At 49.4% G+C, this 12190-nt stretch overlaps 2 protein-coding genes across 2 annotated transcripts; both read right to left on the bottom strand.

Moving 5' to 3' along the window:
* Positions 1 to 199: 199 nt before the first annotated feature.
* ENH_00042900 (hypothetical protein, conserved) lies at positions 200 to 7179 on the bottom strand (the record flags this gene model as incomplete). The annotated part of the gene is made up of 8 exons (XM_013585287.1): positions 200 to 1118; positions 1383 to 3499; positions 3626 to 3990; positions 4307 to 6369; positions 6512 to 6635; positions 6746 to 6856; positions 6992 to 7045; positions 7164 to 7179. The coding sequence occupies 8 exons, from the start codon at positions 7177 to 7179 to the stop codon at positions 200 to 202; spliced, it is 5769 nt and encodes a 1922-aa protein (XP_013440741.1).
* A 2051-nt stretch (positions 7180 to 9230) lies between these two features.
* ENH_00042890 (phospholipase/carboxylesterase domain containing protein, putative) lies at positions 9231 to 11983 on the bottom strand (the record flags this gene model as incomplete). The annotated part of the gene is made up of 9 exons (XM_013585286.1): positions 9231 to 9482; positions 9669 to 9782; positions 10106 to 10210; positions 10485 to 10656; positions 10886 to 10964; positions 11290 to 11412; positions 11507 to 11569; positions 11721 to 11765; positions 11908 to 11983. The coding sequence occupies 9 exons, from the start codon at positions 11981 to 11983 to the stop codon at positions 9231 to 9233; spliced, it is 1029 nt and encodes a 342-aa protein (XP_013440740.1).
* Positions 11984 to 12190: the final 207 nt, after the last annotated feature.

Genomic DNA, 12190 nt, shown 5'->3' with positions numbered 1-12190 from the left:
CGCAAGTCTCAACAATTGACCTTCCCACTGGCCTTTCAAATGGCTCGGGACAACAAGCTATGCCAAAGTCACTTGGACAAAGGGCGCAGCTCTGGCGACACAAAAGCATAAAGTGCAGATCGCGGGAGCCACAGCCACCCACCTCGCTTCCGAAAATACGTAGCACCTGCCAAAGAGAGCTCCGGAACTGCGGAACCTATCAATTGCCCTCTGGAGCAGCTTTCGGGGTTGTGGCTGGAGCAGCCTTCGCCTCGGTTTGAGCTTGAGGAGGATCTTTCTTTCCTCCAGAGTTCTGGGCCTCTGGTGCTGCAGCATCTCGCTTCTCTGAAGGCTGACTTGCCTTTATTTCCGGCGGTCTGGATTTCGGTGGCTTCTTAACAAGACGACGGCCGTACGGTACCTGTCGATAGGGTACCTCGCGGAAAGTCTTTGTGAAATCAGTGGCTACGCGGCGGCTGAATGGGCCAATGGTATCGAATCCATTACCAAACAAGCTAATCTTCGTAAGGCCAGGAGAACGACCTATTAAGGCGTTTAAAAGTTCCTTCATGCAACCTTGAGATATTTTGTTCGACTGAAGCTCCAGAACCGAGACGAATGGGAATCGCTTTGTCTCCGCCACCACGCGTTTGCACAATGCCTCGGCAAAAACGTCGCCAAGACCGCACTTATTGAGGCACAGTTGTTCAACGCGCAATCCAAGAAGATTGAAGACGAAATTTGCAGCTAACTCAGTGTCACCGAGGTTGTTCCCGTCTAGTACCAGCCGAGCGCATTTCGCCGCGCTACCGCAGAACGCCACAACGCCGCTCATGTCCTCCAGCGGCGTTATGGAATTAAAAGACAAGTCGAGAAGCGTGAGTTCACTCTTGGAAAAAGCCGAGCTTGGAAAGCAATGCAGCGCCTCGCTGCCCAACTTCATATTGCTCATGTCCACGCTTTGGAGACGAAAATCTTCAGCCACAGCAGAGAAGAGGCGCATAAACTGCCCAACAGCCAATGGACGACCGCCAAGCTCTAAGCTTCGCCTAAAGCAGCTGCTGCAGTACTGGCCTACACCCGGATGGAGTGCTTCAAGGTTGCTCCTCGCAATCGTGTTGCAAGCCACACCAGCTTGCCTGAGACAAATCAGAGAACATTAGTACGAAAACACTTCTGAATACCTCAGATCTCCTGTCTATGCATTAATGCAATTGTGAACAACGCTTCTTCGCTGTCCAGAAAATGAAGAGAATGACATGCAGACACATGCGGTGACGTTTTCTTTCTACAAGAAAAAAAAAGCTGACACTTGTCAAAAGGCAAATAAATTAGAGACACGTAAGGAACAAAACCAGCACCACGTACAGAAAAACACCGACTTCGTGGAGACTGCTGCGCACCTGAGTGTAAGCACCCTGAACCATTCTCGTACATAGTCTTCAGACTCTCCCTCAAGAACCCACGTCTCAGATTTGTCTTTCGAAACAAGATCGGCAGACACAATTTTTTTCCCCGTTGCAGTAAGTTTTAAACCTGAGATCGTGGCAGACGAAATGAAAATGCCTTCCAGCCCGTCCCCGAAAAAGGGTGAAAGCGCGTTATTCGGTGACTTCCGGCCCGCCATAGGAGACGGAGAATTCGACCTCGTTGGCGTTCTATAGCAGAAAAGCGCAGGACCCCTGAGCTCGAAAAAAGCTAAACACAATTGGGAGACTGGCTCTGGGTCATTGGCTCCAGTGGCCACACTGCCATTCTCCATAAAGAGTCTGCCACTGAAAGTGGCAGGCAATGACAGACACTTCTCCGGCAGCTCTCTTTCGTTTAGAGAACGAAAAGGAAAAAGGAGATCGTCTGTAGATAGCTGCGCCGGGCGCATATCTGGCACTGCCTTAAGAGCTTCCGCTACTTCATTCGGACCAACACTAGGTATATTTGGAACACAGAGAGCCCTTAAGCGGGGGAGCGTTCTTGCGACAGATGCAGCAAGAACTTTCAAACCTCCCACAGATATGTCATTCTCTCCCACGTTAATTGTCTTTGGCAGTGAACAAGGCTGCTTTACGTCCCCTAGCTCTGCGGCAATATGGGCACAGTCTTCGTCCGTCATTGCTGTGCGCCTCATCTCCAACAACAGAGGCTGAGGGTTTGCGATCAGTTCTACAATACCCCGGACTCCAAGCATGTCTCCAGAAATGTTGTTTTCTGATACGGAAAGATATGATATTTTCAGCTTCACGCAAACGTCGCCAATTTGTTTCAATACTGCGGAGCTAAAGTTGTTTGCCGTTAGATCCAGCGTTCTCACTTTACATGAAATATTTTGCAAGGTTGCTGCCAGGTCGTCGCCATCCATATCTCTCCACCCACAATACACCGCATCCAAGTATGGCACCTTCAATGAGGAAAAAAGGGCTTTGTCTATTGCATTATGGTAACGGGTTCCTTCAAGGACAAGTTCCCTTGGCCCAGGACTCCACAGACTTGCCACGAGTGGCAACGTGGGCTTCTGATTTGCACCATCACATACAGAGAGATAACGAAAGAAAGTCTTGCGTCCGTTGAAGACCACCAGCCATTCCTCAGTTTCCGCATCAGTATCTGCACTGAGGAAGCCGCTGAAATAAGCCTTTTCACGCAGAGCAAGCTCTGCTTTTGTAAAGCGTGGCGGACCATCTTCTGAAGCAGAATATTCTGGATCCGGAATGATTCGACCATTTACTCTGATGGCTTTGTATACTTGTCCTGGACTACCGCTTCCCAGTTTTACTTCCTGCGCTTCTCCTGTGTTGTCTAGCATAAAGGCGCAGAGATATTTCCACCGTAACGGAGCTATTTCAGGCTCTTCCTCAGGCTTTTCCTTCTTACAGAGGGCTGCGAGGCTGAATCTCTTTTTTGGAGCTGGGGGCTCAGCTGAACTATAAACTAGTATTACAGGTCCTCTTGCCTCCAGCAGAAGAAGCATTCTGGCTTGCTCTGGCTGCTGTGTAGGGGCTTTAATTCGGGCTGTTGTCATTGCGCGAGTCCGCTGCTTCTCTGCATTTTCTTTCGTCTCCAGCAGCATCCTGCCGCAGTAGTCCACAGGGAGTTTCATCCACTCCTCCAAATTCTCCGGTGTAGCTTTGTACTCCGGTGCGTGGTACTCAGACCGTTGGAATACAGGATATTCTCTTGATTCGTAGCTGCTGACAGAGCCCGAAGAGATCGTTCCCTCCATGCTAAATGTGTCGCTCTCTTTTTCTGTCGCCACCTCTTCGTCCTCTTTGTCCGATTCTTCTTCACTTTCCTCTTCTTCCACGTCTTCCTCTTCTCCCTCTTCTGCTGGTTCTTGGTCTTCTTCCCCGGAGAGAGGTTCAACATCCCCTTCTTTCATTATTTTTGCCAACATTGCCGCCGCCCCTGTCTGCCTTGATTTCAGCATTTCTCTGACACGCTCTCTCCGCTTCTCGTCTTCAATTTGCTCGTCCGTTCTCCACAGCTTCGGGCCGACTTCGGGCGATGGATTCAAGGCCTGTCGACGCTGCATACAAAAACCCCAGATGTGTCAGCACACGAAACTGTATGTAGGTTCTAGCCCTTCGTATTTTTAAAGAGAGTATTTCAGATGCTCCTGCTTGAGAGTGGGCCTTGTCAACAAATGTATTACTTCGGATTGCTGCTCTTTCTTCTTTTTGTGTCCTGTGAGCTCAGCGATACGCTTCTTGATCTTTTTCATTTCCGTTAATCTTTCTTCTGTCTTTGATTGCTTCCTAAGTCGCCGATATGCCTTCTTGAGCTCCTCAATGGTTCTTTCCTTCTCGTCAGCGTGTGGGGCCTCTCCCTCTTTCGCAAGAGATCCTTTCGGTTCAACAAGTGGCTTGGCCTCAGGCTCCTTTTTTTGTAGCATTTTGGTTGCAGCAATAAGCTCTTTCTCACGAGTCTCCTTCAAACGCTTCGCAACTTCATTTTCTTCAGCCTCACGCCGTTTACGAAGCTCTTCTTCCTCCCGTTCCTTTGCCTCTCGCAGTGCCTCTGCAACGCACGGCAGAATTCGCGCATCTGTACGCGAAGAAATTTGACCAACGTTCACCTCATCTTTTCGAGAAAGGATGAGAAAATAGGCAGTTATATTTCAAATGAGTGGCATTCTGATTTCTGGAGCTCTTAAGTTCCACGCGAAAAGGGTAGGATGCATACTGCGTACCATAGCAGACTGCTTAGCTTATCTCAATTCAGTATATTCTAATGGTTAAATGAGTAGTGCGCTCAGCGATCTCCAGTTTAAACTCTGTTAGACGCCGTGAATTGCTGAGCTTCACGGTCATGGCCCAGGGGGGCTGTAACTCACTCTGGAGATCGAAGATGGAACGCTTGTTTCTGTTGGCAAGAATCGAGTTGCGAATGTCTTCCAAATTCGCTTCCTTGATGTAGTATCCAGGCGAAATCTCGTCGGCGGGGTATTTCCATTTTTCAAAGAGTTGATTTTGTCGCTCTGCGAACTGCGGATCTCTGGCGTGGATTGGTTCGTTAACGATCATTTTAAGACGCATCTTTTCATTTTCCCATGTGTGCTTATAGTCTACGGTGTGAGTCTGACGCTGAAGGGCAACAAAACCACCAGCTACAAGTTCCTCAATATTCCTTATTTCCCTGGCAGTCATTTTCGATAGAGCAACTTCTGTAGTTTGGAACGTGCCTGAACGTGGATCTGTCGGCATTGCCTCTACCACTGAAGAGCCAGCTGCTTCCTCCGGCAGGGCGTACAGAACTGCCGCCGCTGGTGGTACCGACATTCTGCTGTCTTGAGTCTTATTTAGACGCGATACATAAGCGGGGACAGCAGCCGGGTAATTATTCTTTGTCGAATCATGCGGGTATCCCGTGGTCGGCACGAAATTTCGTGCAAGCCCTTCCAAGCTGGGTGTCGTATCGATAAGATCCTCTAGAGGTGTTGGAGAGCCGTGGAACACTTCATAAGACGGCGTCTCAATATGGTCTGAAATCTTCTCCAGCGTTTGTTCCACAGGCTCCTCTTCACTGACTAGCTCGTCTTGTTCTTCGCTCGACTCTTCCTGCAAGAGCGAACGCGAGAGGCATACGAGCTCCGACTTCGGCATAGAATGGGGAAGCTTTGCTTTTGGTCTACCTCTAAGCTTGCGTAGTCCTCGCACGCCTTTGACGAAAGCAAGAGAAATGGGCTCTTCAGTCGCTTGAGGCAAATATAGGGTGCCATCCCTCTGCTGCTGTGAGTCAAACACGTCAAACCCTGATTTGTTCCTATCTTCATAGTATTTCCGGGCCTCGGCTGCTTCAATATCTCTCAAGAGGCGAGAGGGACGTCCCATCTCCTTCGGTGCTACAGCGGAGTTCTTAGGATCCGGCTCTTCTGCACGGACCCTCTTGTCACTTTTTAAAGTTTTCAGCTTCAAAGAGCACCGATCTATGAGCTCGTTCACAAAAGCACCGCTGCCAGCCTCCCCCTTACTCTCTGATGTCACGTCAGATGCTCGGACGGGAGACAGTGTGGAGGCCTGTACATTTTCCTGAGCCTCGCAGTTTTGATGCATTCGCTGAAGCGCGCGCAGTTGCCTTGTTAGGTCCTGTAGATTTTTCTCAGTGTCTTTGGAATCATCACGGCTCCGCTGCTGCTCGTTAGAGGCTTCAGGCAGGGCGAAGGTTACCTTCTTGTTCCCTGCGGACTTTACTGCTGCTTCTGCTTTTTGTGGCGGCTCTGGAGGCCGTGAACGTTTTGCCTTTGATTCCTCAGCTTTGATGAACTCTGCTCGTCTCCGCTCATTCTGTTCCTTCCACTGCTTGTTCGTAGGCTGTTGAAGCTGCTGGATTACGCCCCGCTTAAATCCAGGCCGCACTGCCTCCAACATGAGATTCTCTACAAGAATGTCTTGAGATGGTTCCTCGAAGGTCTTGAATAGAGCTTTTTCTTGAAGATCTATTACACTGTCCATTGGAATACCTCCTGGATATACTGCAATATCTCTTGGCGCGTACTGCATAGCCGCCCTTGGTGCTTCTTTCGCTTGTTGCTCAGATAAAGAAAGCGGCCGCGGAGGCATCATAGGAAGTCCAGAGGGGTCGGGTGGCAGCTGGCTCCAGTTGTCGGTTGTAGTAGGCTCTTGCGGCCCCTTTGGTTTGAACTTCAAGGCAGTTTGACCCTTTCCTGCATCACTGAAGGACACTGGGTCATGCCAGAGGCCAGACAGAGGCAATTCTTCCGATGAAGGGAAAAATCTATATTTTTCGGAAGTACCCTCCACGCGTACGTACGGTACCGTGAGCTGCTCTGTCTCCGCAGCAAGCAGACGCACGTCACTGGGATTCAAACGAGGCATCAACTGTCTTGGCAACGTATCACCGCCCAAAAACATCTCCGAGACAGGCAGCTCTCTGGCCCTGCAAAGATGCAGAAAGCAAGCAGGCAGTTGCTGAAAGAGCGGCACAATTCAATCATTGATGAGAACAGGCTCACGCCTGAGAGAGCGAGGGAAGCACCAAACGCAATAGAATTCCTCCTTTTAGGGAGCAAACGGCTCACGCAATGGTCGATGGGTTCTTTGGATGCCATAAATCAGGTTCTGTTTCCTGCGTTTCTGGCCACGTCGGCAGGGTGTACGTGATGTTTCGGCGATACGGGGGGAAAATTTCAGCCTCATCCCTTTCTATCAATCAAGGTGCGCAAAGAAACGAAGCAACCTTTCAATGATGACGCCATACTTCTTTAGGCCGGAGAAAACATATTAGATCAAGGATGGAGGGAGACTTCACGCACCTGTGAGTAGGCTAAGATCCTTTAAACGATCGAAGTTTGTAGGCGGTTGCATTTCTCCAGGCAAAGAAAGATTGGCGCCATCCGACGTGGGGTTCTCGTTTGGCATTGTTACTGCACCGCACATAAATCAACAGCTGCATGTCAAGTCCACCAAAAGATCTAGCAATGGAGAGGTAGGCTTGCAAGAAATAAGGGCAAGCTGCTATCCATATGTTGTAATCGCAGCAGCTTCGTGTGGAGTCCTACTAGCGGCACCCCCCGGGTCAAATGTGACTTTGGAAGTAGTTCGCCGGAACGCCTCTGCATGAAAAAAACAAAATCCAAGTCAAAAAGCTAGCCTGTGCTGAAGATCTATATTGATGTGCCCCATGCTTTGACTGACAAACTATGAAAAATCGTATTGCAGTGCCATTAGTACCTGCATATTGTTGCATTGCGCGGCTGCCCTTTAGGGCGGACTGTATTGTAGACGGCGATTCGTAGCTCATCTTGAGGCTTCTAGAATGGAAAGAGAAGACGAAGGGAATGGCCTACGAACACCTCTTCGCGGAGAACCGTCGACTGCTAGTGACTGCAAGGCAACCCATGAGCGGAGTTACCAACGAAGCTCCTTCCCTTCGTCGCTTATCTTGATTCAAACTTGATAGGACGTTGCAGCCTGTACTTCCTATCGTAGAGCGATTGGCAAGCCCCCATGGTACACTCCAGACACCCATGAGCCTCTAGTGCTGAGCACTGGAACAAAGCATGAACGCGTGTGCATGAAACTGAGCAAAACAATTGAAACGTATTTAAATCGAAATGGCTAATAGTAAGTAACAAAGGTGGGGGACTAACGATGCCGCTCTGCTTTGTGAGGCCAAATTTTGACACTGGCGGACCATGAAGCGCACAGAGACTCTGCGCGCTGCGCGGTCAAGCATGAATAGCGGGTTCAGTTACCGCCGTTCTTTTACATTAAGTTAAAGTGTTCGCGAAATCCCACCTAGTGTTACATCTTGGTTAGCTTTCTCAGAGCCACAGGTAGGATCATGCGGGGCTTAGCTCACTACGGGCCCTGTAGTGACCGCGGCCTTGCCTCGCCCCTACATGGGCTCCCAACTCGTTAAGCAGGTGCGCACGAAATCAATAAGGACAAAGGCACCCAAGTAACCCATTTAAAGCATAATAACTGAGGTCTCTGTGTTTTTCAACTTCGCCGAGCCCTTCAGTGTCGGTGGCACTGCCAGCCCCTCTCCCTGGGCTTTTAACAGACCATGCTGGACTAAGTCTGCAGCAGGAGCCACGTTTCTCTATCTATAGCCTCTTTCATTATTTTTTGTATGTAGAATAGTAAATGTTACAAGCTTGGGAGGTTGTTCTCTTGCGGCATTGCGCGCTACAGGCCCCTCCCGTGTTGAAGTGCCAGACAAATGCAGCATAAAAAACAACAATCACTGCCGAGATGCGAACTTTTCTTAGTGGAACGAAATGTTGGAAGGCTAGGTTAACAGTTAAGTGGAAATGCAGCTGTTTTGGCTCTCCACACTGCCCGGACCGTTCTCTTTGCGCGGCATGTACTAAACACAATGAGCGAATGTATGGTATGTTCTAATGTCTTCCACGGATTCAATTGCTAATTGCCGTCTAACCGCAAGGCTTTTATCCATCGCACGATGTGTACGTCGAGCAGTTGTGCGTCTCGCATTTGTTCACTGGTCCACATGCAGCCCTTCAAGGCCTCTCTTCTTGGGTTTAAGGCCTAACTATTCAACTACCTTGTATGTGAAAGTATACAAATATGCCATGTTAACGTCTGCTACCCAGCTAGGCTCAGCGTAGCTTTGTGGGCTCAGTATCATGACCTGTGCATCCACATTACAGAATGGTAGGTCTCATTCTCAAATGGCAGAAACTGTTCACAATCTGTCTAGCCCTTTAGCCAGCTAAACACCAAATTCGCCGTTCTCGAGTGGCCGATTAAGGTGGGTCCCAAGCGCGTACTTCCCGTACTTTCGCCGGAAGAGGAGAAAGTTTCCGTCTCGCCCCATTCGGGGAGTGCTTGCACCTCCACCGTCGGCAGAGTGCCAGTTCAGTCACAGACACTCCACTGCTGTCTCAGCTGGGCATCAAGAACCAAAAGAATATGCTCCACTTAATAATGGAGGGTAGGTAAGTCAGTGCTTCACAACCACTTGCGGGGCACACAGCCACACACCCGTGGGTCCGCAAGAATTGTAGAGAGCAAACTGCTTGTGTTTTATATTCTGCCTTGAAAGCAGGCAGTAATGATGACAAGTCAAACTTGACGCTCTGAGAAGCCGAACGCGAAGTGCGTTCTACACGACTGGTGGTCCTTACTCCGCAGTGGAAGCACCAACGAAGCATATCAGCTGACGTGGGGAATGTACACTATACCCGACGAGCGCCTTATGGACAGGTCGTGTCGTGAAACAAGCACTGGAAGAGCCACTCACAAGCAAGTGGAGTAGCAGTAGCAAAACAATTATGTGCACACGGCTTTCTCCTTTGCAGCGGAGCTGCACTGTAACCGCCTCAACGAAACATCTGTTGACGTGTCGCTGATGGTGGAATGGGCCCCCGAGGCACGGCTGACTTCAGAAGACGTCGACGCCGGAAGCGCCACCTGCACGAACTCGCGAAGTCTGTTGTAGTATCTTTGACCCCCAACTTCCCACGTGTCGTTGTGGCCGCCATTTTCAACATCTTCTCTCAGCTTCAGACGCGCACCACAGCTCTGCAATGAAGAGCAGAACAAACCAGTGCACAAAGTAATTAAATGAATCGCCCATCCCAACAATCAAGATGGCACAAGTGATAAGGAAATAGAGAAATATTGAAAAAGGCAAAAGCAACTGTCCAAGAACAGCGACATCTGTTCAATAGCAGCTTTCCTGACAGGGTACACTAGGGTTGAGCGTACACTGTATAACACGTCCATATGCGAAGGAGGTACAAGCTTGTCTTGGCGGCCAGAAATGAATAAAACAGGTAGAGTTAGTGTGCGAACCTTCTCGTCATTCAACATGTACATGCGCTGCAGTCCGCAAGACGTCACAGCCCTTCAATCGCCCACGTATCTATTACAAGATCCTTTTTCCCTCTCAGCTAAATGCCAGGAAAGATCTGTAACGCTAACTAGAAACTTGTCACTGCGAGAATCTGCGTCATTTCTTCATCATCTCTACAGTACTTAGCCACACAGTACTTTGCCATACACGACCTTTACCCTCAACCAATGAAGAATGCTCCTCAGAAAAACTGAAACTTCGCGTTCACGGCTAATGTGATAGTTGCAGGCTAAAAAATGGGAAGGGAGAGGTTCTGCACATATGAATCGGGGGGGGGAGTCATGCGTACCTGCACGGCTTTTACCAGCAGGTTGAATGGCCCCAAAAAGGGAAAAACAATGTACAACATCTCCAGGAGCGACGTGAACGTATTTTCAACCACAATCCCCTTCAACTGCACCAACAGCCGAAGACTCAAGAGCAAAGAAGAACATGACTACTCACCGATTGGGGAAGCAGCCGGCAACCAGCCATCAAATGATGTTGACTCCACTGCCTCAATATACCGCTCCACTGTTCTTGCCTCATAAGGATGCTATTTTGTAAAATAGTACTGTTGCGTAATCATGTTGTGAGTTCAAGCCTTCTAGCACAAGCAAAAGCCTCGTTGCGTATAGCAGCATATTTATTCTTAGAGTGATCAGCGGAGGATCCCTAGGAGAGTGTACCTCATCACTTCTACGTCTTGCAAGCTCTATCGCCACTGCTCCTCCAATGCTGCGGCCAAAGACAAAAATATCTCTATTGTTAACCGTCTTATTCTCCAAGAGGAAGTCTAAGGCGGCCTCCGCGTCTGTGTACACGCCCTCCTCCGTGGGTGAGCCTTCACTGTACCCATACCTGCAGATCAACACAAAAAAGGCATGTACAGAAACAAAGAACATGAGCTGCCGAGCGACCAAAAGATGAACACCCGTGGCTCTATGCATCCCACCAAGACACAACGACCGCAAACTGGGATTTAAATGAGGGCACGCACATGCCGTGCTGAGCCGATTTTTCCTCTGGAGAAGATGCGTGCAAGCAACTGCTGTTGCAATTGGGTGCATTCAGGAGCAAGCTTGCTCACCCTCTGTACGATATTATCAGAATATTCACACCAACCATGCGGAACATCAACTCCAAATTCGGTAGCCGAAATCCGATGTCTGAGCCCACGCAGTCAATATCTCGGCACCGAGGGGTTGGAAAGATGAAAATGAACACTGAACTACCTGTGGAGAGAGTCTGCAGACTATCTCGCTTACAACAGGAAAAATCCCATCGTATGTGGCAGTGAAGGCAAACAATGCTGAAGTCCTTCCTAGCTTTCCTCTTAATAGACTGAGTCGTAAATCCTAGACCCTACACCCTACAAACCGTCCCACTGGAGGCACAGGGCTGGAGACGTGCACTGGGCATGAAAAGGCACGAGGATGGCGACGGAAATACATAGAAGTAAGGCGGAATTGAAAGAGCTGCTACTGCACTTACTGCCGGCATTTCCATGAAAGTAAAGGAAGGTAGGTGCTTGTCGAGCGTTAGGCTGGCGCAAGAGCCACCCGTGAAGAGTTAATCCATCGCTCGTCCGAATATAAACATCTTCATATGGTAAATCTGTTCAGCAGAGAAAATCGCAAGCTCTGCTAGACGTTTCAGTGCAACTGACACGGCGCTGCAGTCTCTGAACATGCGAAAAATGCCGTCTCACTTCTTTCTCCGGGATGATGTAGTCCCTTTGGATTTTTATCCGGAGTCTCATATCCTTTTGGAACTGCACACAGGCACAGTCAAGCAAGCGCTACGAACAAAACATGACCGCTCAAACACCGAAGGGGGCACGTATTCCCTGTAACAAGCCTCCCTATGGCTCTTGCTTCTACGGCGTTGACATCACACAATGCTAAAGCTACGTGTGCAAATACCTGCAGGGTAGAAGACGAGCTTCTCTTGGAAAAACCATAAAAGACCTGCGTCCGCAAAACGCATTATTATGAAAAACGAGGAAGACCTTAGCAGGGTATCAATGGTTGGAGTGCCACAACTGCCCCAGCTGGGGTTGAAAAGAAGAAAAAAAGATTAAAACTGCAAATAAGCACATTGGGTGCTTACCAACGACAACAGATAAGAGAAAGCCGCCCACCCAGGCCGCGCGGGTTAGGATGGCGGCCAGGCTCCACCAGGACATCTGTGGTTGTACTAGGTGGACACCGTTCCTTTATCCGCTATAACTTTCCTCAGCATAACGTTACTGTTCGCCGTCTTAACGGCTCCAGTGAGCCGTTCTTGCACTTGTTGTCCGTGCACAACTACGGCCAATGTCTGTGCGGGCCGTTATCTTCCCCCAGGCGCTTTTGTCAGTTCTGGTTGCTCCGATTCGTCCCTACGCAGATCC

Source organism: Eimeria necatrix, genomic scaffold (genome assembly GCF_000499385.1).
Source record: "Eimeria necatrix Houghton genomic scaffold, Enh_scaff31, whole genome shotgun sequence".
Taxonomy (NCBI): domain Eukaryota; phylum Apicomplexa; class Conoidasida; order Eucoccidiorida; family Eimeriidae; genus Eimeria; species Eimeria necatrix.
This window is presented reverse-complemented; position numbering and strand designations above follow the sequence as displayed.